At 42.4% G+C, this 25,834-nt stretch overlaps 1 protein-coding gene across 1 annotated transcript in view; it reads right to left on the bottom strand.

Moving 5' to 3' along the window:
* The window catches only part of glis1a (GLIS family zinc finger 1a), a 33,173-nt gene extending 15,699 nt beyond the window's left edge, over window positions 1-17,474 (bottom strand). Inside the window, exons 1-4 of the mRNA XM_072440436.1 lie at window positions 16,797-17,474; window positions 14,105-14,266; window positions 5,619-5,732; window positions 976-1,081 (exon numbers count right to left, since the gene is read on the bottom strand). Of these exons, the coding sequence (XP_072296537.1) occupies window positions 976-1,081; window positions 5,619-5,732; window positions 14,105-14,266; window positions 16,797-17,474 (1,060 nt within the window). The remainder of the gene's footprint in view (window positions 1-975; window positions 1,082-5,618; window positions 5,733-14,104; window positions 14,267-16,796) is intronic.
* Between the last annotated feature and the right edge of the window lie 8,360 nt (window positions 17,475-25,834).

The raw sequence follows: 25,834 nt of genomic DNA, 5'->3' as shown, positions 1-25,834 counted from the left end.
CTTCAGTGGCAAAATATAAACAGAACTGATACTGTTTCAGATTTGGACAATGGAGTTTTTGGACCAAAAACTGGTTCAGAGGTTGTTTTCACCACAGATGTCTTTATGTTCTCCTTCTGAAATGTCTTGAGACTGTTTTTTCTTTTTTTTCAATCGCTTTGGCACATTTTCTCAAATGTTTCATAAATCTGGCAAAACTATAGCACGCTTTGCAAAACTATTACTTCAGTGGCAAAATAGTTTAGAATGTTTGAAAAATCTAATCTGTGTGTGAGAGTTAGAGACCTACAGGACCATCACACGGTCTCTGATGTCTGAGAATGAGATAAGATAAGATATTCCTTTATTGTCCCACATGGGGAAATTTCATTGATGCAACGCAGGAAGATACAGAGGAAAAGAACAGATCACTCATAGGAAGAGGTTTATGCCGCAAATATGTATAATATATGACACAAATCCTTTATGTAGCAAACAATAATTCACCTTTTAACATCTGATAAATAGTTTCAGACTCGGACAATGAAGTCTTTGGATCTAAACCTGGTTCAGGCACTGTTTTCACCACAAAAGACTAGAAAATGTGACTCCTGTGTGTCTCTGTTGCATTTGGGTCTATTTTTTCTATACATTGAACTAAAAATACTTAATTTTCCTTCTCAAACTGTTACGATTATTATCTTTGTGTTTTTACGGCTATATTGTGACTAAACTAATCACGATTATCGATTAACCTAATCATCTTGACGTCCCTATGACAGAGTTAAGGCTCGAAACTGGATACAAGGTTCAATTTATGCCAAAATCTAGACATTAGTGTTAAAGTGGCAAAAACTGTAATGATTGTCGTAATGATTTGATCACAAATAGCTGCTTTTACAAGAAGCTAGCTAGCGAAAGCACTTGCATTAGCACTGCAAATGTCTCCACTTCCTCCATCTTATCTCTTTGGCTAGTTTTACATTTGCGTGTCACCTGTGAAGTGGTCCAGCAGAGGCGGGCTGTGGTCCGACTGCGAGACGTTCAGGTGCTGTCGGGACAAACCGTCGCCCGGCAGGTCGGACTCCATCGCCGACGGCAACTGCGCAGACGGCACAAACGCAAACACATTCATTCAACAACATCGTGAACATCAGCGGAACAGAAGAAAGGGTCACGTTGCCAATATAAGCTTGTTTTTTGTTGTTGCCACCTCTTGACGTTAGCCAGGAGTGCTCCTCTGTGTTTTTAAAGTCAGTTCCCCTTCACGTATTAGTGTTTAAACCAGCTAACCAACATCATATCTTTGTGCTAAATCTAACTACACTTTGTTCATTTGTGTATTCATTTCGATCAATCATTATGTGACAAAAAGAGGCATGAAAATCATAAACGGAAAGCAATAATTCTCATATTTAGTGTGAAGTAAACGTTCTGAAAGCATCGAAACCAGTAAATACGGTTAAAGAACGATGACTTCATTTGATTAAACTTGAATTGACAGTTTTAATTTGTATTCAGTCATATTTTAAAGATCATCCGAGCGTAATAAGATTGAAAAATGTTGCTTAGAAAAGTAGTGCCAAAACGTAGTGTAGTAGGAAAATCAGTTTCATGATAATTAGCATCTGCATTAGCATATAGCATGTAATAACTGCTTTTAGCCTGATCAAAACAGCTTTAATGTGATTTTACCTACATTTAAGGCCTCGTATAATAATGAACTATCAACGTGCACAAAGATAGCTTAAACACAAAGAGGTTTGTGCAGCAAAATAGACATCAGACTGACTCAGAGGTTGGGCCAAGTCTCATTTCCCTCAGTCCCGCGTCCTCTGCTTTGAGTTTAGAGTCAAGTCATTACACCAAATTACCGATTACAGCGCGGATTCGTGCCGTTTATTGGATCCGGGTTTCCGGTCGCGCTTAAAAAAAAAGCTGTGGTCACACATGGAGAAGAACATGTTCCCGATTGTTCCTGTAAAATTACACGCTGAAAGTGCATCTCAACCCGAGCTAAATCCGTGTTACCGAGGAGAAGCACCGAGGGCCCCCGGGAGTCCACGTCCAGACCCCCAAGTCAATAATGAATGAATGAATAGATTGAACAAGAACAGAGTCCACCTGCAGCTTGAACCCATCAAAATGAAACACGATGATATGCAAAGTCGCGGTACAACATGTTGATTTAGGACACGTTTGGACAGAAGGAACTAAACTCGGGTGTATTGCCGCGGCCTCGGTTACCTCTCCACTCCCTCCGGACGGCAGCGCTGCGTCGATTGGAAACACATCTCTCGTTGGGGATTTTCTGCCACTTCATTTTTCATTGAATCCGTTTCTGTCCAAACACAACTGGTTCTGGTTCGCTCTCGCAATCCCCCCTCGCCTTAAGCCTCCGAATGCTCAGATTCATCCGACATTGTTTGAACAAAATAGGACACGACAATATGACTCATTGTCCGTCTTCGGCCGAGCGCGATGCCAAGCTTTTATTCGATGCAAATTTTCAACGTTTTATTTGTTGTATTTGCCGGTTTGATTCCCATGCTCTTCGTTTAAGGCGAACCTGCGCGGATCGGCGGGCGGCGGGCGCTGCCCTTGGTCGGGCGGGAGGGTTAGAATGACCTTCACCGCAGCAGCAGAACCACCGGCCTTCCATCTCCTCCGCCTAAAACATGCTCAACAGGCTAATAACGCTTCGGCGAGCTACTCCTGACCGCCGTCTTGATTTAAAATGTGAAAAAGGTCATGAAAAAGATGCAGAAGACACATTTCCCCACAGGGACAATGACGTCGCTTGATCTTTATTCCGTTATTTATCTGGGAAAGTTCTGCTGAGAGGTTCACCTGCAAAGTCCAGCATGATATCTCTCTGACCGGTCATGGTTTTCATCGCAGCGAGTTCAGACAGGTGTGATTGACAGGTGGTGGATTAGCACGAGGTGAGAGACAAAGGATGTTCTTGAACGATGGACGGACGCATAGAAACTCAAGGCTCGATGACCTGACCTCGACGACCAGACTCGGGTCCTTGTAAAGTATCGGGGGAGTGGGTGTTCTGGATGCGTTGGGCGAACAGAGGACCACGCCTTGAAACCCAAAAGAGTTTGAAGAGATTCACGCGGCGATGAATCTAAATCCCGGAGGAGACGCTAAACCTTCCACTGCTGCTGGGAAGCCTCATCAGTGAGTTCACATGACAACGGTGGAGCAGAGGGTCAAGCGGTCGCCCCGATATCGTAATGTCATCTGAAACCCACGCAGACACGGGGAGAACATGCAAACTCCAGAACCCAGGACCCGTCACTGTGTTGCCCAAACGTTTTAAAATAAGATAAGTTTTATTTGTCCCACAATGGGGAAATTCCAGTGTTACAACACAGTTTAGGCACAGAAACAGATTAGGAAAGAATGATTATCTAAAAAAAAAACACATAACTTATTAAAAAAATGATTTTACAAAATATTGTAAAAAAAACTATTGTAAAAAATAAAATTGTAAAAAAAAAACTCTTGTAAAAAACTCTTATAAAAAAACTTGTAAAAAACTCAAGTAAAAAAAAAAACTTGAAAAAAAAAAACTCTCCATCCATCCATTTTCTACCGCTTGTTCCCTTTTCGGGGTCGCGAAAAAACCTCTTGTAAAAAAAACTTCTTGTAAAAAAAACTCTTGTAAAATAACTTGTAAAAAAAACTTGTAAAAAAACTCTTGCAAAAAAAACTTTTAAAATAACTTGTAAAATAAAACCTAAATAAAATAATACTTATATGAACAGAAATTTTAGCACCAAAAACAGGTTATTTGGCCAAGTTACTTTCAAATCTGAAACTAGTAGCCAAATAAATGACATTGCCTTCACTTTAAAATCTTAGCAGGACGACACTGTCACGACTCTCACGCGTACGACGGGTTTGCGCTGGTTCGATCCACGATTAAATAAAACCTTCACTGAGCCACTGCCACCTCCGAAAGAGCAATGACTAATTTGTAACATTTCTTTTCCCCAAAACAACAGCGGCTTCATCTTCAGCCTGTTTATTGTTTGAGCAAAAGCCGCGCTTAGCCTGTTAGCACTTAGCCGAGGGCGTGTTAGCGTGTTAGCACAACATGCGAGCACATGTGTTCCCGCTTACAGAGCCCGTGTCACTCGCGGTTCACGGGGAAACAAATAAGGTCCAGATACAAAGGAACAATGGACTTTGTATTCTCTGTCCAGGAGCGAGAGAAATGTTTGGTTTAGTGCGTTATCCAGCCGAGTTGTAAACATGTTTGTTAATACTAACCAAAGACACCGGCCGGTCGCGGAGCTACCGAGCAACGGTAAATGCTTTTACCTGAACGCACGGCCGTTTCTGTTCGGTTTGGAGGCAATGAAGCTCCGATAACCCGCGTTTACATGGACAGAGAGGGATTATGGGTGCTAATAATCCATAAAAAATAAATACATACATGATATTCTTAAGTTTATATCCCCAGGTCTTTGGTTGGTCGAGGTCCTTTTTAGCAGGTAAAGGTGCCGTGTAACCTTTCTAGAGGGTCTGTGGATTGCTTTACCTGGAATGTTCCACGATATAGCGTTTAACTTATTATCGCCATGGATACGAGCAAGTGACTCCTCCAGACCCTCCTCACAGTAAGAACGTATGTTTGGTTTTCAAGGGTTTTTGATCAATAAAAACACATTTCAGGGAAAGCATTAAAGGACACATGTTATGTGTAACCAGGTAAGTTATTGCTATTGTTATTGTTAAAATATCATGAGGAAATAAACAAAAGCTAGCGTGCCCTGACATGCTAACGTGAGCAAGTTGTGATGAACGTGATTTGAGGTAGAAATGAGTCTGATGATGATTTATGGATTTAAAAACAGCACAACAAACCTCCAGATCTCAACCTATGACCTCACAAATCTGAGTGTTTTCTGAGGCTCAGACAGAATAAATGGAACCATTACTCCATCTCCAAATGTGTTTTTGAGGAGGAAACGATGCTTTAACATGGTGAAAATCCCAAAATGTGACTTTTGTGTCATATGTGTCTTTAAGCAGAAGGACCTCATCAGAAAAAAATACATAGCACACCTTTAAATTGACCTGATCTGGATTTTGATTGCGTTTGCTTCTTGTCTGGACCAAGAGTGTTGATTTAGACCTGGTTTAGTCTTTGTTTGGAGATAATTTAGTGCCTTTTAAACCTTTAGTCCTGATTTAGACCTTTATTCAACCTAATACCCCATAACATGAGATTTGATTCCTTTTTGTGGACCTAGATTAGTCTCTAGATTAGTCCTGTGTTTAGATCTAGTTTAGTCTTCAGTTGCATCTGGTTCTTTCTTGCTTTACAAAACATGGCCCTGGCCCCAGTTTGTTCTTAAAGACACATTATGTAACTTTTCTGACTGGAAGTTGCTTGTTTTCATGGAGATTTCATTGCTTAGCTCGGTCTTTTCCATAGTATGGCATTAATCTTATCTTATCTTCAATTTGCTGTGATTTTACTGCACAAAAATACCTTGAAAAGAGGCATCGTCGCCGTCTCCATGGAGATAGATAAGTCCACTTTAGAAGCCATAAGGTTACACTGGTGAGATGAGCATGTAGCTTTAGCGGTCTGTGCCCGTTTGCCGTGTGGTTACCTTACTGTCCCGCGGGTGCAGTCCTCGGGCGGAGTGAGCTTTCACGTGTTTCCTCAGCGAGCTCGGGTCGGTGTAACGTTTGGAGCATCCGGGGCTTTGGCAGGCGTACGGCTTCTGAACACGGAAAAGAAACACAAACGACAAAAACATCAACTCTTCAGACTCACCCGGAGATAATATGTGCAGTTTTACAGGTGAAACGTGTCTGTGAAGGAAACTCCACAGAAACAATGGGATGTACAGAGGCACTTTTTATGTTCATGCCATATTTATTTATGTATTCATGTATTTATTATTAGATGGCTTGTCCCTTATGGCTTTAATCGACAAAACAATTCAGATTCAGAGCTGGGAGAGACAGTCAGAAGTAACAATCTCACCAAAGCTCATGAAGTTACTCTATGAAAAGATGGAAGGTCTAAGACAGGAGTGCCTAAAGTGTGGCCCACGGGCCAAACTAGGCCCTTAAAAGGACTGGATTCAGATCTTTTTGTTTGACTGAATGGATGGTCTTTAGTGTGCAGGGCAGGGCTATTCAACACAAGGCCGGGGGTCAAATCAGGCCCTCCAAGCGATTTAATCCGGCCCACACCGCGATTTATAAAGATTTTTACTGGTTTATTTCTTGGTTAGCACTAGTTTAGACCTGGTTTAGTCCCTGTTTGATTTGTCTTCAGACCTGTTTTGATTCGGGTTAGTCCTGGTTCAGACCTGGTTTTACTCTAGTCTTAGTTTAATTCTGGGTCAGTCCTGGATGGGCAAAACTTTTTGTAAGTTTATTCTCACAAAAAATGAATCCATCAGCTGTTATTTTATTGTATTAAGTAATTCATTTACTGAAAGAATGCTGGAGATATCTTGTATGACCCAAAATATTGTGATAGTCGTGGCGTGTCGTGCTTTCTATTTGAAACGTTGAAACGCCATCACAACAAAGAGCGACGGACCTGACGCTGACTACGGCGAGCAAAGAGGGACAACAGAAGAGTTTGTTTTACACTGGGCACGAAAAACAATCTGAGGATGAAGCCGCGTCTTCTCGATTACTCAAACTTTGAAAGGTTGAGCGGTTAGAAGCTCTCAAAGGTCGATTTTGCATAAAGACGTGTTCATAAATCTGAACTATTACGTGCTAAACGTCATCTTAGCTTGGCTCGGCGGAGGACAGCTGGTTTCCCCTAAACGTTTCCTTGTCTTTTATTGACTGATGACTGTTTCATTGTTTGATTTTCTGCTGGTTGCACTTTAATGAGACATTGCAACACAAACGAAAGCGCCTCATCTGCTGCAACGGGGAGTTTCACGTGCCATAAAAGGGCTTCCAAACACACGGGACGGAGAACAATAGTTACATATTACATACAGGTTTTAACGGGACATGTGCTTTTGCTCAATCCGCCGGCGAATCGGGCCAATCGCGGTCACGGTGACCTCGGAGCGCGGAGGCTTCGAGGCGGGCCCTTTATCCCAGGACTCTCGGCTCGATCGCACGACAAACGTTGCGACATTCCTGCAAACGGCTCCTCTCTCCACGAGCGTCTGCGATGGTTTAAGTCTGTGTCCTGCGATGGTTTAAGTCCGTGTCCTGCGATGGTTTAAGTCCGTGTCCTGCGATGGTTTAAGTCCGTGTCCTGCGATGGTTTAAGTTCGTGTCCTGCGATGGTTTAAGTCCGTGTCCTGCGATGGTTTAAGTCCGTGTCCTGCGATGGTTTAAGTCCGTGTCCTGCGATGGTTTAAGTCCGTGTCCTGCGATGGTTTAAGTTCGTGTCCTGCGATGGTTTAAGTTCGTGTCCTGCGATGGTTTAAGTTCGTGTCCTGCGATGGTTTAAGTCCGTGTCCTGCGATGGTTTAAGTTCATGTCCTGCGATGGTTTAAGTCCGTGTCCTGCGATGGTTTAAGTTTGTGTCCTGCGATGGTTTAAGTTCGTGTCCTGCGATGGTTTAAGTTCGTGTCCTGCGATGGTTTAAGTCCGTGTCCTGCGATGGTTTAAGTTTGTGTCCTGCGATGGTTTAAGTCTGTGTCCTGCGATGGTTTAAGTCTGTGTCCTGCGATGGTTTAAGTTTGTGTCCTGCGATGGTTTAAGTCCGTGTCCTGCGATGGTTTAAGTTTGTGTCCTGCGATGGTTTAAGTCTGTGTCCTGCGATGGTTTAAGTCCGTGTCCTGCGATGGTTTAAGTCCGTGTCCTGCGATGGTTTAAGTTTGTGTCCTGCGATGGTTTAAGTCTGTGTCCTGCGATGGTTTAAGTCCGTGTCCTGCGATGGTTTAAGTTTGTGTCCTGCGATGGTTTAAGTTTGTGTCCTGCGATGGTTTAAGTCTGTGTCCTGCGATGGTTTAAGTCCGTGTCCTGCGATGGTTTAAGTCCGTGTCCTGCGATGGTTTAAGTCCGTGTCCTGCGATGGTTTAAGTTTGTGTCCTGCGATGGTTTAAGTCTGTGTCCTGCGATGGTTTAAGTCCGTGTCCTGCGATGGTTTAAGTCTGTGTCCTGCGATGGTTTAAGTCCGTGTCCTGCGATGGTTTAAGTCTGTGTCCTGCGATGGTTTAAGTTCGTGTCCTGTGATGGTTTAAGTTCGTGTCCTGTGATGGTTTAAGTCCGTGTCCTGCGATGGTTTAAGTCTGTGTCCTGCGATGGTTTAAGTCCGTGTCCTGCGATGGTTTAAGTCCGTGTCCTGCTCCTGCGATGGTTTAAGTCTGTGTCCTGCGATGGTTTAAGTCCGTGTCCTGCGATGGTTTAAGTTTGTGTCCTGCGATGGTTTAAGTCCGTGTCCTGCGATGGTTTAAGTCCGTGTCCTGCGATGGTTTAAGTCCGTGTCCTGCGATGGTTTAAGTCTGTGTCCTGCGATGGTTTAAGTCCGTGTCCTGCGATGGTTTAAGTCCGTGTCCTGCGATGGTTTAAGTCTGTGTCCTGCGATGGTTTAAGTCTGTGTCCTGCGATGGTTTAAGTTTGTGTCCTGCGATGGTTTAAGTCCGTGTCCTGCGATGGTTTAAGTTTGTGTCCTGCGATGGTTTAAGTCTGTGTCCTGCGATGGTTTAAGTCCGTGTCCTGCGATGGTTTAAGTCCGTGTCCTGCGATGGTTTAAGTTTGTGTCCTGCGATGGTTTAAGTCTGTGTCCTGCGATGGTTTAAGTCCGTGTCCTGCGATGGTTTAAGTTTGTGTCCTGCGATGGTTTAAGTTTGTGTCCTGCGATGGTTTAAGTCTGTGTCCTGCGATGGTTTAAGTCCGTGTCCTGCGATGGTTTAAGTCCGTGTCCTGCGATGGTTTAAGTCCGTGTCCTGCGATGGTTTAAGTTTGTGTCCTGCGATGGTTTAAGTCTGTGTCCTGCGATGGTTTAAGTCCGTGTCCTGCGATGGTTTAAGTCTGTGTCCTGCGATGGTTTAAGTCCGTGTCCTGCGATGGTTTAAGTCTGTGTCCTGCGATGGTTTAAGTTCGTGTCCTGTGATGGTTTAAGTTCGTGTCCTGTGATGGTTTAAGTCCGTGTCCTGCGATGGTTTAAGTCTGTGTCCTGCGATGGTTTAAGTCCGTGTCCTGCGATGGTTTAAGTCCGTGTCCTGCTCCTGCGATGGTTTAAGTCTGTGTCCTGCGATGGTTTAAGTCCGTGTCCTGCGATGGTTTAAGTTTGTGTCCTGCGATGGTTTAAGTCCGTGTCCTGCGATGGTTTAAGTCCGTGTCCTGCGATGGTTTAAGTCCGTGTCCTGCGATGGTTTAAGTCTGTGTCCTGCGATGGTTTAAGTCCGTGTCCTGCGATGGTTTAAGTCCGTGTCCTGCGATGGTTTAAGTCCGTGTCCTGCGATGGTTTAAGTCCGTGTCCTGCGATGGTTTAAGTTTGTGTCCTGCGATGGTTTAAGTCCGTGTCCTGCGATGGTTTAAGTTCGTGTCCTGCGATGGTTTAAGTTCGTGTCCTGCGATGGTTTAAGTTCGTGTCCTGCGATGGTTTAAGTTCGTGTCCTGCGATGGTTTAAGTTCGTGTCCTGCGATGGTTTAAGTTCGTGTCCTGCGATGGTTTAAGTTCGTGTCCTGCGATGGTTTAAGTTCGTGTCCTGCGATGGTTTAAGTTCGTGTCCTGCGATGGTTTAAGTTCGTGTCCTGCGATGGTTTAAGTTCGTGTCCTGCGATGGTTTAAGTTCGTGTCCTGTGGCGGCTGATGAGGTCGTGTTCGCTCGCTTTCATGTGCGTCTCCGTGACGACGCCCGGTTGTGTCATTAGAGTCCAAACGCAGATATTGACTGATCTTTGGCCTTTTTAAACGAACTCCATCCGCTCGAGCCGGGCGAGACACGTCAACGTTTAAAAGAAGAACGTTCCGAATTTTAAAAAGGTCACTATTTGGGTGTGGTTTATTGAAATGTAAAGCCTTTTATGTTTTTAATACACTTGTAGCTTTAATCTATTGAAAATGATATAATTTTAGTTCATATTAAGTTTTTCAGACCATTACAAAATAAGTAGCAGCAAATATCTATAATTTCATCATCATTTTAGTCAAAATTGTGTCGAATGATCATTTTCTACAAAACATTTATCAAAGTAAAAGTTATACAATATCATAATCTCAGTTCTTAGTCATTACTTTACTTGTTTTTATCGTGTTGTTTAATCTTATCGTGTTATGTCATTAACATGAACAATACATTTTATTTCTTGTTAATAAAACTACTAATATTCAAAACTTCCTCACCTCAAGACCAGTTTTCTTAAATCTAAAGTATTTTTTAAAACCATATTAGATTGTGATCTGCGCCACACAAACTATTGAAGTTAAACTACCTATGACAGGCTTTACACATTTCTAACTGTGACTTTATTTGGTGTATTTCTACGTGTTATACATATAAATTATAGTTTTACACCAATCGAGCAGGTATTTGTGGAGAAAACTTTGAAAAATCTGTTGAAAATGACACAAAGTTTATGCAGAATTTACACAAAAGAAACACATTTTTTGACTCTCTAAACTTTAATTCAACAAAATAAAGTTGCTCTCAAATATTTTTATCTGTCAACTTAAAAATAATAGTGACATTAGATTTTAGAGTTAAGGCCCAGTGTTTGCTGGGTAATTTCCTAGTGTGATGTCATCAATTACAAACAGGAAGTGAAATTTTAAACCTAAAAATGTGCTATTCTGTGACAACAATTTTATAATTTTTAACACAATTCTGTAAGGGAACGTTTGATTTGACTCCAGGGAAAAGGGATTGAGTACGTCACAACCGTTTTCATTGTAATTTAAAGTTTATTTACATTTAACTGTATATTTCTGTATATTATTTCTCGTGGGTGGGCAATTATTTTCCTCCGAGGGCCATATTCGAATCCAGGCAAGTAGTGGAGGGCCGGCCCGCCATCATTGGTGTGAAAAAAAAAAATCCCAAAAATTAAATATCAAATAAAATATCACTTTTCTGTCAAATATAGGCTATTGAATCTATTATTTAATTCATTTCACGTCATATTTATTAAGGATACAAGTGCAGACAGATGCCTGAGGGCAAAATAAATAAATAAATAAATAAATACATAAATAAATATATATATATATATATATATATATATATATATATATATATATATATATATATATATATATATTTATTTTTAATATTACTTGGACAAGCTTTACGGGCCGAATTGAAAGGCCCTGTGGGCCGGATGTGGCCCGCGGGCCGTAGTTTGCCCACCCCTGCTTTACTGTGACCCCAGAAAAACAAGTGCTTATCAAACATATAGCGAGGGGTCTTAATAAAACAATAAGCAACCGTAAACTACAACTAGTACAAGGCTACTACTACTATTACTGCTACTACTACTATTACTACTACTACTACTGTTACTGCTACTACTACTACTACTATTACTGCTACTACTACTACTACTACTACTACTACTATTACTGCTACTACTACTATTACTACTACTACTACTGTTACTGCTACTACTACTACTACTATTACTGCTACTACTACTACTACTACTACTACTACTGTTACTGCTACTACTACTACTACTATTACTGCTACTACTACTACTACTACTACTACTACTACTACTACTACTGTCACTGCTGCGTTACTATTACTACTACTACTACTACTACTACTACTACTACTACTACTACTACTACTACTACTACTACTAATACTACTTGTAACTTACTATTTAACTTCCCCTGCTGTTTTGAACATTTCACTCTCTGGACTCCGTAACTCGTCGTCAGCAGAATGTTTCCAGGAAAAACTATCGCTCACAAAACTATTTGCAAATGTATTCCCCGTCGAAACGATGACCCGATTCAAAAACACAAAGATATTTAAACAAAAACAGACGGCGCGGTGTCAGTTACGCAAAGTCACTCACGCCGCCAAAAGTCTAAAAATACCACGGCGTCAAACGTGAAATCGAGTATTTTGGCACGAGCGACAGGACGCGGCGGCGGGTGTTGTCATGGGAGACGTGGGTTGTTTTGCAGCGTGATGTTTGATGTTTGTGGTGTAAAAGGCGCTCGAAAAGCTCATTATGTGATATTGACACGTGGAGTCTGGTCCCGTTTGTGACCAATTCAGACCGCAACGCTTCCGCCGCCATCGTACAAAAAAATCACTCAATAATACACTTTAAAATTTTGACATTTTTATACAATTATGTCTAAAATGTCTAGAGTCTGTAGTCGAGATGACGTTGATCCAAAAATACAATTACGTTTGTTTTAATAAATTGTAAAACTGTAATTATCATGCAGCCCTACTTTCAATAGGTTCTGTTTGGATAATTGCAAATCATAGAAAACATATTCAACTAGAAATATATATATACTAAGTCTGAACTGCTGCACATTGTCCCAAATAAAGACTTAGCTAGTCCTTAAGTACTCAATTTAAACACAATAAATAAAATAAATAAAAAAAATAAAATAAATAAAATAAATAAAATAAATAAAATAAATAAAATAAATAAAATAAATAAAATAAATAAAATAAATAAAATAAATAAAATAAAACAAATACAATAAATACAATTAAAAACATAATATTAAATACAATTAAATACTACTAAATTAACAACAATTAAAAATGAGCAAAAAAGACTCACGCTGATCACTGACAATTAGAAATGACTGAATCGCGATCTCGATTCAAATTTGACCCTCACAGCTGAGTCTAACCAACTTTAAATTTCAAATGAACTGACATCCACATCCTAAGAGAAGAGACAAATCGATGAAAACATTTCCCTGCGGCGCCTTTACATTGGGTAATTCTCTCTTGGCGCCACAAACCACAAGCTGGAGAAGCTAACCCGCTCTGACTGCGTCGTGCCGCGTCGTCCAGTTTATGAAGCGTGTAATCAGAGCATTGATTCAGTGGATTAGACCAAATCCTGCAAAAAATACCTGCGGTTACAGAATAAAACACTAAAGTACTGTTATTTCAAAGTGTGTTTACTAAAGGAGCAACAGCAGTGATCGGGTTCATAAATGGACAATACATTATAGACATATTATGCAAAATCGTCTTTCAAAAGCTTTTAAGCGCATTATAATTGTTTTCCCTTCTCATTGCCCTCTTGAAGTTGTGTTAAGTGTGATTCATGCATGTTTTTTAATACTCTTCGATCTTTATTCCCCTGTTTTCAAGGCACTCTAAAAATATACAGCAGATACAGCCTGTACTTACTTAATTCTCTTATTATTACTTTTTTAATCTGTGACACACGAAGGATTTGGCAGCGTCGTGTAGCCATGGCAGGGCAGAGAAAACAAACAGACGCTGCTCTCCAAAGTCGGGGCGTCATCATCTGGTCCGACAGCGAGACCGAGTTTGGTTGTCATGACGTTTACAGCGACATAACGTGAAGCGAAATCAGCAGTGGGACTTTTGTTGTGTTTATTAAGTCATTCTAGATCACGACTGCATCTAACTATAAAATAATGAACTATGAGTGTGGATTACATAACAGCATGATGGACTAAGACTAGACACAGTTTATGTTTGCACCATAGACTGTATAAATGAGCGGACAGAGCTAGCTTAGCCTGTTAGCCGCGGCGTGAAGCCCTTCTCACTTTCTACTGAAACATCGGAGCCTCTTTCTTTGCAACTTCTGCTGTCAGACGCGTCGTTCTGGTCCTAAAAGCTCTTTATTTCACTATTGTCTTCGTAAATCGCTCCTGATTGGCTCTGTGGTTGCCATGACACGAAATAACTGCTAGCATCTCCACGTCCATTCAGAAGTGCAGTCCACAGTCTGGACCAGTGACCTTCTGGTTATTTGCAGTACTTTTATCCAGAGCAAGTACTTTAATTATATTCCACAATCTACAACGACCCAGGAAGAACAAATGTATATGTACGATAAGCTCATTCTTTTTGCAGAGAATATGTAGATACAATAAAGATGAACAAGTAGAACGATGCTCAAGTCTTCGTTCACATCGCACAAAAGGCTCATCGCTCGTATCGTATAGTTCGTCCGCGGCGGCGTTGCTACTCACCGTGTCCAGGTGCGTCCTCTGGTGCTTGGCCCGGTCGCTGGAGTTGCTGAAGGCCTTGACGCAGCCGCGGTGCTGACAGACGTACGGCTTCTCCCCGGTGTGACTGCGCAGGTGGATCTTCAGGTTCTCCAGGCGAGAGAACGCTTTGGTGCAGCCCTCGAACTGGCACGAGACAAAGCACGGGATTAACGCCTTTTCGTGGGACCATGACGAGTAAGGACGGTCAGTAATGGTAGTTCTAAACGAGTCAGTCGTGAAGGCACTGGGGGCAAAGCGACGAACAGACTGTAAGGAAAAGGAAAGTACAGTATGATCAGGGCCTGAAACCTCTGGACCCACGTTCTGGAAGGATAAACTGAAGGAAAGAGGTCGAGCGGGAGACAAAAGAGACGACGAAGCGAGACTCAACCAAACATCTCTTCACTAGCGACGACCACGACCCCAGCTACGATCCAAAGTGTTTATTGGCAGGCGAGAAACATGAACAACACAAATGTACGGAATTTGATGCCGTTTTTTGGGGCTTCTTGCGATGAGGGCTGAAGGCTCCCGGGCCTCGACACCCCCGTCTAAAAGATAAAGTAGAATCATTAGAACGATTAAGAAGAGGGTGGGAGGGAGGGGCACGGCGTCATGAACACAGGTGTATGGGATCTGGATGCTTCAATAGAGTAGCCGCAGGAAGGGGCGTGGTCCTGCTCCCGAACTTAAGATGACAAACTTCATCTGTTATCGTCTTCGTCTTCATTTCGGATCCGCACAACCTTGGCAAGGCAAAGGAGTCTCTGTATGATCACGTCTGTTACGGATTCATTTAGTCGATAAGATGAATTTAAACACTGAATTGTCGAGAGTTCAAGTCTTCAAACTTATGTACTTTGAGATCGGCCCTTGGCTAAATATTTGCTGGCGAAATCCCTCAGTTAATCACGATACAAGTCAGAAATAGAAGCTTATTTTGTGATCTATTATTGCACGCTTTCATTGTTCGTAAAGGACTTGATTCACTGCCGCAGACGGTGAGCAGTGATCTAACATTCGACTCTATATATCCTGCGAGGGAAAACATCACATTTACTCAGGAATAAAGTGCAGCTACGGTTGGTAAAACATCGACTACGTATGATCTATTAATTATTCTGTTTCTTCCTGTGGCTGATTTTGTTGACAGCAAAATAAATGATCCAGAAAAACATAATTAAATGGACGGGCGGAGCTGCACCTGCCGCATCACACACACTGCTCTGTTCAGACGCTTTTCCACAGAGTGAGCTCATCAACGGCCTGTCATAATGCAGCTCGTGTTTGACTAACGACGGCCCCGTGTTTGGCTTTTGGCGTATTAGCATGAATTAGCGGCACCGTCCCATAAGGAATATAATAGCGGGCCACAAACGGAGCCGAGCGAAGGGACTTATGCCGTTCAGAAGGATAAATATGAATAAATATGAGTGACACGCGCGGTCGACGAGGTGTTCCACTTGAATGTGAAGAAATAAAATGATCAAATCCGGTTGGAATTGAATTGATGAACCGGACACAGTGTTTGTCCATTTGTTTCCGTTTGTTTATTTTACAAGCGCCATTTTCTTCAGTTTTATAAATGTGGCTCCATCTGCTTTTAATGCTTTTATTACAAAGAATAGACACACTTTGTAAATGTATGAAATTACGGGAAGAACGGGAGTGAGGTCCATGTAAATATAATCACTTTTTGTTTTTTGTTTAGTTCAAATTTATTGATGCGACGTGTCGGTAACTTTATTCCGTTTGCATTTCTTGTGGCTTGTCGTGGGCACTAAATGCTACATAATAATTATAGAGATGGTTCTGTGGTGTTTAAGTTCTTCTTCATGTCCAAATAGAAAAACCCAGCCCACTTTTCCCCACCGACTCCCCCTATTGGCCAGTCTCTGACACGACGAGGTGGATTAAACCAATCACGGTGGCGTGTGAACACTCGGCGTCCGTAGTATCCTCTTAAAGCAGCATAACCCCTGAAGGAATATGTTTAAGTTCAAATATAATATAATATTGTGCAGTGTTTATGCTTGGCTTCATTTGCCTCCACCTTATGACATCATCAGGTGGAGGCAAACAAAATGGGTCTCAATTAAAGTTCAATCTTTGCAGGTTTTTATGCACACACTAAAAATAATGTATGGAAAACGACCAAATGACCGTTACATACAAAGGATAAATAAACACCACCCGAGTACGGCCATTTTTAAGTACAGAAAACTACACACGACTTCCTGTCAGCGGGCGTTCCCTCGTCAAGGATTTTGTCAGAACTCCATCTACTGGCAGCAGAGGGAATTACTATGGGGCGATAAACAGATCTTTCCCCGACTGATACAAGCCTGAAGTTGTCATAAATGTGATGTGATTGAGTCTCGTTATGATTCATGAACTTGAAAACCTGACCTTTGACATCACAAATCTGGGAAATTTGAAACTGAGTGATGTTTGAGGCTCAGAGCAAGACGAGCGCGTAAACAAATGAAACAAGCGTGAATGAAGCTAAAATACAACTCCGGGTATGTTTTTGATGAGGGAGCAACGTTCTTACAGCGTTAAAAGCTCAAAAGGCCAATTTCGACCCAATATAATACGTATAATATGAGACGAAGAAGAATAAAACACGTGATGTGATCGTGATATCGACGTCCCTGACCAAAAGGAGACTCACCATGCACTTGTTGGGCTTCTCGCCGGAGTGCACCCTCATGTGGATTAGGAGTTTGTAGCGAGCGTTGAACGGTTTGTGTCGCCGAACGCAGCCCGCCCAGAAGCACGTGAACTCCTCCCCCTTCCGCTGGTCTATGTGCACCTTCTCGATGTGCCTCACCAGCTCCTCCTGGGAGCCGGAGGCGGCGCTGCAGTCCATCCAATGGCACTGGTATTCCAACGCACTGTCCAGACTCTGAGACGCATTCACGGGCGAATGGAGAGAGTTCGACCCGCAGTGGGTGAAAGGGTTCACGTGGAACGACTCGATTTTACACTGAAAGATCTCATCCGCCGGCTCTTGCTTTATCGCGAGCTGCGGCAAAGTTTTATCGTTCGAGTTAAAAGTCGAACCGGACGCGCTGTTGGCGTTTGGAGCCGAACAGTCCAAACCGGGCGTGCCATTCGCGGCGAACGCAAAGTCCGTTCTGGTCTTTTCTGAGTAGCTCGTCTTGAAACTGAGCAACGAGTTCAGTTCTCGCTCCAGCGACAGGGACGTCTTCTGGAAGCGGTACAAATCCAGCGGCGCCGACGGAGAGTAAACGTCCCTGGAAGAGGAGAGCGGCGATTCCTCGAAAACGGTCCCGAAGGCCGGCAGGGTCAGCTGGGTGTCGTGAGGGCAGAGGTCCGGGGGCCACATGGTTCTGGGCTCGGGTTCAGGAGACCATCGGGCGAAGAGGGGTCCAAAGTGTTACGACATGTTCCGTTGTGAGTAATCAGTGCGCAGGAGTTGGCGCTTTGTGCGGAGCCGTTGCTCAATCGAAGCTGCTACTGCTCAGCGCTGCGGACAGAAAAAAAAAAGATTGGATTAGAAACATGAGGGAAATGCTTGAATGGCGATTGCTTTTGAGCTTTTAGGGAGGAATCTTAGAGTAATCTAGGAAATGTCTCTGTGGGAGTCAAGACTTTTCAACAGTTTTTTCCACATTCTAGTCCTTTGCTTAATCTAATATTGAGTAAATGGCTTTCAGTTCTTGACACAATAACTTCGCCGAGCAACCGTAATGGGTCGGTCGCAGTTCCAAGTTGTTTGTTCTTGTCGTGTTCTTGGCTCTCGTTGAAGTATAAATGTGTGTGAAAAGTGTTCTGTTTAGTCGTGCACGTGACGGAAAGAGTTTGATCTGCACTCTTCGCCGTGAAAGTTCATTTTATAGTGATTACCGTATTTTCTGGACAATAAGTTGCACCAGCCAAAAAATGCATAATAGAGAAGAAAAAAACATATATAAGTTGCACTGGAGTATAAATCACATTTTTGGGGGAAATGTATTTGATCAAATCCAAGACCAAGAACAGACATTTCATCTGTAAATGCAGTTTAAAATAATAACAGATGAGAGAACATGGTGAATAGGTGTACGTATGCTAACGCTAACACCTTCAGCTACATGACGTATGCTAACGCTAACACCTTCAGCTACATGACGTATGCTAACGCTAACACCTTCAGCTACATGACGTATGCTAACGCTAACACCTTCAGCTACATGACGTATGCTAACGCTAACACCTTCAGCTACATGACGTATGCTAACGCTAACACCTTCAGCTACATGACGCACAGACAGAACTGTGGTAAGTGTCTGGTATGTTAACGTAACATATGAACAGTTATTCAGATAACTATAGCATAAAGAACATGCTAACAAGTTTAGCAAAGCATCAGTTTTACCCCAAATCACTAAATCCACTGAATTCTTCTTCCTCTGTGTCACTTCTAAACAACTCCACAAACTCCAGAGGAAGAGGAAGTGCAGATTCTTCTTCTGTGTCTCTCAGAGCCTAGAGCGCCCGCTTGTGGTTGTCAGTGTGAAAATGATGAATAATATCACATATAAGTCCCTCTGAAGTCAAAACTATGAAAAAAGGTGCGACTTATAGTCCTGAAAATACGGTAGTCACGTTTTGAATGCTTAGTATAGGCCCGATCTGCTTTGTCACAAATGACCAAGTTCTTGCTTTGCTTAGAATGTTCCGTGGTGGGGAATTAAACCAATCCATCTCGCATTTATTCAACAACAGGTGTTTTTATTGCATTTTTCCCACGATCAGGGTTGTCTCTCCGCAGATCTCACTGGTAACTTGGCTTGTTGGCGTCACCGGCTTGTCTTCATCGCGAAAAGTAGAACTGTGGAACATTTCAGGCAAAGCAATAACATCGCCTCCACCAGAAATGACACATAGTGCACCTTAAACTATCATTTTCAGTGGCACAAAGGGTAAAATAGACTAAATCCCGGCCAACAAAAGTACAAATCAAACAGACGGAATACTAAAATGAAGATAAAGTGATAATTTTTCTCCCCATCATTGGCGACTCAACACTTGCTCATTAAACGGAGCGAGCGAGGAGTCTGTTCTTGGCTGAAGTGAAAGCCACATAAACACTCAGTCAGCGCTCGGACGTGAGGTCAAATTAATGTTTGTTTTACTTCAATCCGGTGACAGCGCTAAGGCTAACTTACGCCTTAGCTCTGAGCCCACCTCGCAGCAGCGCACACGATGCCTGGGGGAAGCCGCGTGGACTTTGAAAACAGAGAGGCGCTTCATCGACTGAGAGCTGCAGATGTGTAACAGTGAGGCATTCTGGCTCTATCGAGAGAGAGAGGCTAATTTTGCTGGATTGCTTAAACGTGTGGATGTAACAATAGCTAGGGTGACCTGACGTCCCCTTTTTTCCTCCTTTCTCGTGTCCTCGTTTTGGGAGGTAAAAAAAAGAGGTTCCGGGGGGTATTTCAAAATTAACCTCAAATGTCCAGAGTTACAACAAACAGCTTGGTGTGGGCCACTTTCCGAAGTATTGGCAACAGTCTTGGCTCATCTGGGTAGAGACACCAGCTCCCCTCCTGCAGCTGCTGGTGACTCTCTAAACTCCTCCCCCTTCTCCCCCTTCTCGCCCTTCTCCCCCTTCTCGCCCTTCTCGCTCCTCTGGCTCTCACTCTCTCACGTTCATAAGTCCCAGATGAAAAATGTAAATGTAAAAATGCTTTAGCGACGTGAACCCGGGCGTGTGTTTGTGAGGCCCTGTGAGGAACCACCTTAGAGCAGGCTTTTAGATAGGATTTGAAAACGCTGGGTACGGGGGCCGACTAGGCGAAAAAACTCGTAGCTTCGGCATTCTCCGGACCACGGCTCGGCAGCCAATCAGCGCTCAGCATGCAAATTTTCACCTGTAAACAGTAAGCTGCCATGGCGGATTATTGTCAAATGCTTCCCGGCCCGATTTAATGATAATATTCCCTTTTTTTCTAAGATTTATTCATAAAATGGCCCCGTCCCTGCACTCAAAAATGCCCGTCCACATTTTAAAATACCGCGTCCAAAATACGGAAACACAGGTCTCGATCTAAAAGCCTGCCTCAGACGGGTGATAAACCTATCGATTTGCACCGTAATGCACTGTAACACATCGAATTGCAGTACAGTGTGTTAAACCTTTTACTCCAGACCCCGGGTGCCACACAAAATTATGTTAAACACATTTAAACCCCTTTGGAAGCCTGGACTTAAGACAAAAGTGCAAATCTCAATGACACTAACGTGATTAAATGGTATAAAATATGTATGATATTTTCCAGACTAGAAGTGACACCTTTTTTCATAGTTTTGGTGACTTTTACTTATATTTATACTTATATAATTATACTCCGGAGCGACTTATTTGTGATATTATTTGTTATTTTCACACTTGCAACCGCATTTCATACTCCAGTGTGACTTATATATGTTTTTTTCGTCTCTATTATGCATTTTTTTTGTCTGGTGCGACTTATACTCCAGTGCGACTTATACTCCAGAAAATACGGTACCTATTTTAATCAGGTTCCACAGTTTGGCTCGATCTCCGTCTGCCAGAAAAGTGACCTAGTGCACCTTTAATCCCAAACGCTGATTCACGTGACATCTGGAGCTGGCGTTTCAGTGAGTGTGCATTTCTCTGCCGCTGACGCAACCCGCGACTCCAGCCAAAACCACACGTTTAAACCGTCGAAAACGCGTGACGACGGCTTTTTTTACAAGACGCCGCGGCGAGAATGCGAGAAACGCGACTCGGCTTTGGCTACGTGCGGACTGGAGGGCCGATGAAAGGGTTAAGTGTAGGTTCAGTCTCACAGTTTCCTGGTATAGTCTGGTTTATAGCTTTGTGATTCTTTCTTCCAGTAAATCTCTGAGATCCCCCCCACAAAGGCTCATGGGAAATGTGGTTTTGACTAATTAAAGACTGTTTACGGGCTGGATTAGTAATACACCGGGAATCAACTTGATATCAGGGATCGCGGATTATCAGGCAGTTTAAAACATGAGCTTAAGACGAGCAGTTGGCGAAAAAGTAAAACACGGCAATAAATAGTTTTTAACCGCACGATAAAATGTGTAGAAGCCACAACGGCAGAGTGGTTAGCGTTCAGCCATGTTACAAAAACACATGTAAAGAAATGGACGAATAAAAGTGCCCGAGACGTGTTTTTACTCTCGATTTGAAAATGTTGAAAATGTTTGGGGATGAGTGACCGCAGTTTCATCGTCTGTTCCATTTACCGTATTTTTCGGACTATAAGTCGCACCTTTTTTCATAGTTTTGGCCGGGTGCGACATATACTTATATTTATACTCATATACTCCGGAGTGACTTATATATGATATTATTTGTTATTTTCACACTTGCAACTGCATTTCATACTCCAGTGCGACTTATATATGTTTTTTTCTTCTCTATTATGCATTTTTTGGCTGGTGCGACTTATACTCCAGTGCGACTTATAGTCTTGATAATACGGTATGTGCAGCGTCATAATTACACACAATGATTCTGATCTGGAGATGGGTCAAATGTCAAAAGAAGCTCATACAACTGCAACTGCCTTTACTTTACAATTACTTCTATAACTTACCTATAACAGTTAGCGCTGCTGCTTCTACAGCTTCTCTGCCTTTACGTCCAGTACCACCAATGCTGAGAAAGAAACTATTTACTCATGAAATGTAAGTAATATAGTCGTAAAGTGAGGTTTTAAGCAGGCAGAGCTGGTTTGAAAGACGGGCGAAAGAAACTAGTTTGAAATCCCTCTTTGTACGTAAATAATGGTGTTAATGAAGTATAATCGACCTTCTGTTTACAACAATATCCTCAGACCTTGAGTATTCGTATCAGCCTCTTTATAGTGTGTAAAAGATGTGATTTTTAGCCATTTTCCATTTCTGTTTTACAATAAAATGCCAGTAATTGAACTGCAGTCAACAGTTCGCAGTTAATTAACATTTTTAAGCCGTTATTCATGTTGGATTTTTACATCTCATCAGCGCTAGTTCAGCAGAGACACACAGCTTTGACTAGTGGGGCTCGGGTTGCCTTATTTTCAAGCGTTTCGTAACCGGATCGGCCCCTTCAGACTTACAAATTACTTCTGGATGCGAGTTGAAACGTCTTGATTTCAAAAACAGTGTCCAGATGACCACCTTTTCTCCAGTTTTTGGCAATAACACCTGAATGTTCACGATCGCTGAGTCAACTGTTGCTCGACGGCGGAGTACATTTACCTTATTTAGTATAGGTCGCACCAGCCAAAAAATGCATAATAGAGAAGAAAAAAACATATATAAGTCGCATTTTTAAGGAAAAATATTCCGATTAAATCCAGGACCAAGAACAGACATTTCATCTGTAAATGCAGTTTAAAATAATAACAGATGAGAGAACATGGTGAATAGGTGTACGTATGCTAACGCTAACACCTTCAGCTACATGAGGTATGTTAACGCTAACACCTTCAGCTACATGACGTATGCTAACGCTAACACCTTCAGCTACATGACATATGCTAACGCTAACACCTTCAGCTACATGACGTATACTAACGCTAACACCTTCAGCTACATGAGGCACAGACAGAACTGTGGTAAGTGTCTGGTATGTTAACGTAACATATGAACAGTTATTCAGATAACTATAGCATAAAGAACATGCTAACAAGTTTAGCAAAGCATCAGTTTTACCCCAAATCACTAAATCCACTGAATTCTTCTTCCTCTGTGTCACTTCTAAACAACTCCACAAACTCCAGAGGAAGAGGAAGTGCAGATTCTTCTTCTGCGTCGCTTAGAGCCTAGAACGCCCTCTTGTGGTTGCCAGTGTGAAAATAATGAATAATATCACATATAAGTCGCACCAAACTGAAAAAAACTGTGTATAATCTTGACCTCCAGTCGTTGCGAGCCGCGCCCGCGTCTTCACATCGATATCTTAAATTGGAACAGGCAGTATTTCTCATGAACAGTTGTATTTCGGGAGCTTAAGTGGCGCTGAACGAGCTTCGGTGGCACGATCCGGCCAAACGTCTTCATTCCGGGACGTCAACAACACGTTTAAGCGGCGGCGTTTCAGCCCCCGGGTCCGTGTCCGGGGAGACGATCTGGGCAGTAAATGTCAGAAAAGTGCCCGCGAATCCCGAGGCGACCCGGGGAAAGCGGGTGAAATAGCAGCGCACCTCATGTTTTGGGTGCCTGAGGTTAGCTAAATACAGCTGTGCGCCGCGACTGCTCCGAGCTCCGGGTCAGACGTTCTAACTCTGCGGGTTTACTGCCACGGCTCATTATCACGGCAAATTCTCATTTAGACGCACTCTTGTTTTTAAATAAAATGTGATTGGCTTTAGTTAGTTTTGGATCGGTAAAGAAGAAGAAGAAGAAGAAGAAGAAGAAGAAGAAGAAGAAGAAGAAGAAGAAGAAGAAGAAGAAGAAGAAGAAGAAGAAGCCTTTTTTTCCCCTTTTTTGTTTGGGAATGTGGAAATTTACATGACAGAATCGAGCGATGGCAAATAGATTATTATTGTATATTTTTCCCTTGTATTGACTGATCAACATTTTTTATTCAATTTAATTTCGTATAATTAACAACAAATCAAATGTCTTTTAAACCTAATTAACCTGAACATGCACAGATGTTTATTTGTGGTCTTTTAACATTAAATATATATAAATACCGGTTAAAAATGATGATTTTCTCTGCTCTAAGTGAATTTAAATTACAATTAAAAACAAGACGAGCGAACCATCACTTGTCAAAGGGGAAAATGCAGTGTTGCAACAGAAATAAAATGTATTAATTCAATAACTAAATTAAATAAATAAATAAAAATAAAAGATAAAAAATAAATAAATAAATAAATAAATAAATAAATACATACATAAATAAATAAATAAATAAAATAAATAAAATAATAACAACAAATATTTCAAGACAAATACATTTTAAAAAACATCTATTCAAAATAAATATGAGTTGAGATTGTGAATGAAATGAAATGTGAAGTCATTTTGAGCATCTGGAAGAGCACTTTATATATTATTATTTATGTTTTTTGTATTGAACATGTCAAAACCTAATTCTTCTCTACATTCGTAAACCGAGTAAAAGTGATAATCCGCTGGCGTCTTTGTTTCGAAAATAAATCAATCCCGGAATTCAACTCCAATTTTCACACTGATCCTCCTCTTGCCTTCAAACATCTGGCAAAGTTTGTTTTCTGCTCGTAACTCGAAACATTTTATGGATTTATTTCACTATTGTCCAAAAGAGTCCGATAAAACTGCGGATTATTGCGCGGATCCGGGCGACGGCGTTGTCTCATTTCTCCCTGATCGTTTCTTTTAAGGGGACGCTCGGGGGGGAAGATTTTAGAGCTTTTATGGATTTGACACAAGACAAAGTCAAGCTGTTTCACACTTGTCGCCTGTCGTAAAAGTTTGAACATCTCGTTTTCCAAAGACAGGATTTTAAACGAGCCGATGGTCAATGCTCGAGCCAAACTCTAAAACTGGACCAAATGTGCTGTTTGTCACTGTTTCAGTCCATTTCAGGGGGCGCACTTCCTCTCACAGACACAGGGGGCGCTCTTCCTCTCACAGACACAGGGGGCGCTCTTCCTCTCACAGACACAGGGGGTTCTCTTCCTCTCACAGACACAGGGGGCGCTCTTCCTCACACAGACACAGGGGGCGCTCTTCCTCTCACAGACACAGGGGGCGCTCTTCCTCTCACAGACACAGGGGGCGCTCTTCCTCACACAGACACAGGGGGCGCTCTTCCTCTCACAGACACAGGGGGTGCTCTTCCTCTCACAGACACAGGGGGCGCTCTTCCTCTCACAGACACAGGGGGCGCTCTTCCTCTCACAGACACAGGGGGCGCACTTCCTCATCAATTTCTGAAGCTATGAGTAAAACATAGCACAGTTTGTTTGTTTGTTTGTTTGTTTGTTTGTGCCGACAGAAAAGACATTGAACTTTGTGCTCGTTTTTGTTCGGCGTGGATAGACCCAGTTATTACAGCGACATGAACCGAAAACCAGCCTTATCTCTAAGTCAAACCGCAGATTCTACCGTCGTATTCCGACCTGCCCCAGCTCCGTTTGTACCTGTAGAGACTCTTGGACGCTTTTTTTATTTATCGACAGGAAGGAGGAGTTGTCTGGGGAGAGGGAGTCTAGGGCATGATCCGACCTGGACAGCAGTAAAAGACGGGGCGGACTTGAGATGAAACAACGAGGAACATTTTCAAGTGGGTTAACGCATTTCCTTGATCGTTGCCCAGAGGCGACGTCGTCACCGCGGAGATCACCGATGGGGCGGAGTCTCGTCTGAAGCTTCTCCGCGGCAGGTGAAGAATCTCTCATGAATAAAACACATGAAAGAGGAGTTTTTTTAGACCGTCTGAACGCAAACAGCACCACTGCGCCGGGCAACGACGTCATAGTTCAGAGATTATTTCACGATAATGACACAGGAGGGTCATGTTGCCGTGGAAACCGACAAAACATCCTCTAGAAACAAGTCGGCGTCCGAGGAAACGCCCACAAAGGGATACGTTCATTTCAATGTAGAAGAGCTGCTCTGTCTCCCACTGTAAAAGTACAAATACACGTGCAAAAAAATACTCAGGAAAAGGTCAAAGTAGCACATGAAAAATCTACTTTTTTATAGTTCCCGCTCAAAAATGTAGTT

This window comes from Eucyclogobius newberryi, unplaced genomic scaffold (assembly GCF_026437365.1).
Source record: "Eucyclogobius newberryi isolate DKJ021-1_F unplaced genomic scaffold, fEucNew1.0.hap1 SCAF_12, whole genome shotgun sequence".
In the NCBI taxonomy this organism is placed as follows: domain Eukaryota; kingdom Metazoa; phylum Chordata; class Actinopteri; order Gobiiformes; family Gobiidae; genus Eucyclogobius; species Eucyclogobius newberryi.
The sequence above is the reverse complement of the archived record's forward strand: the minus strand, read 5'-3'. Positions and strand labels throughout refer to the sequence as shown.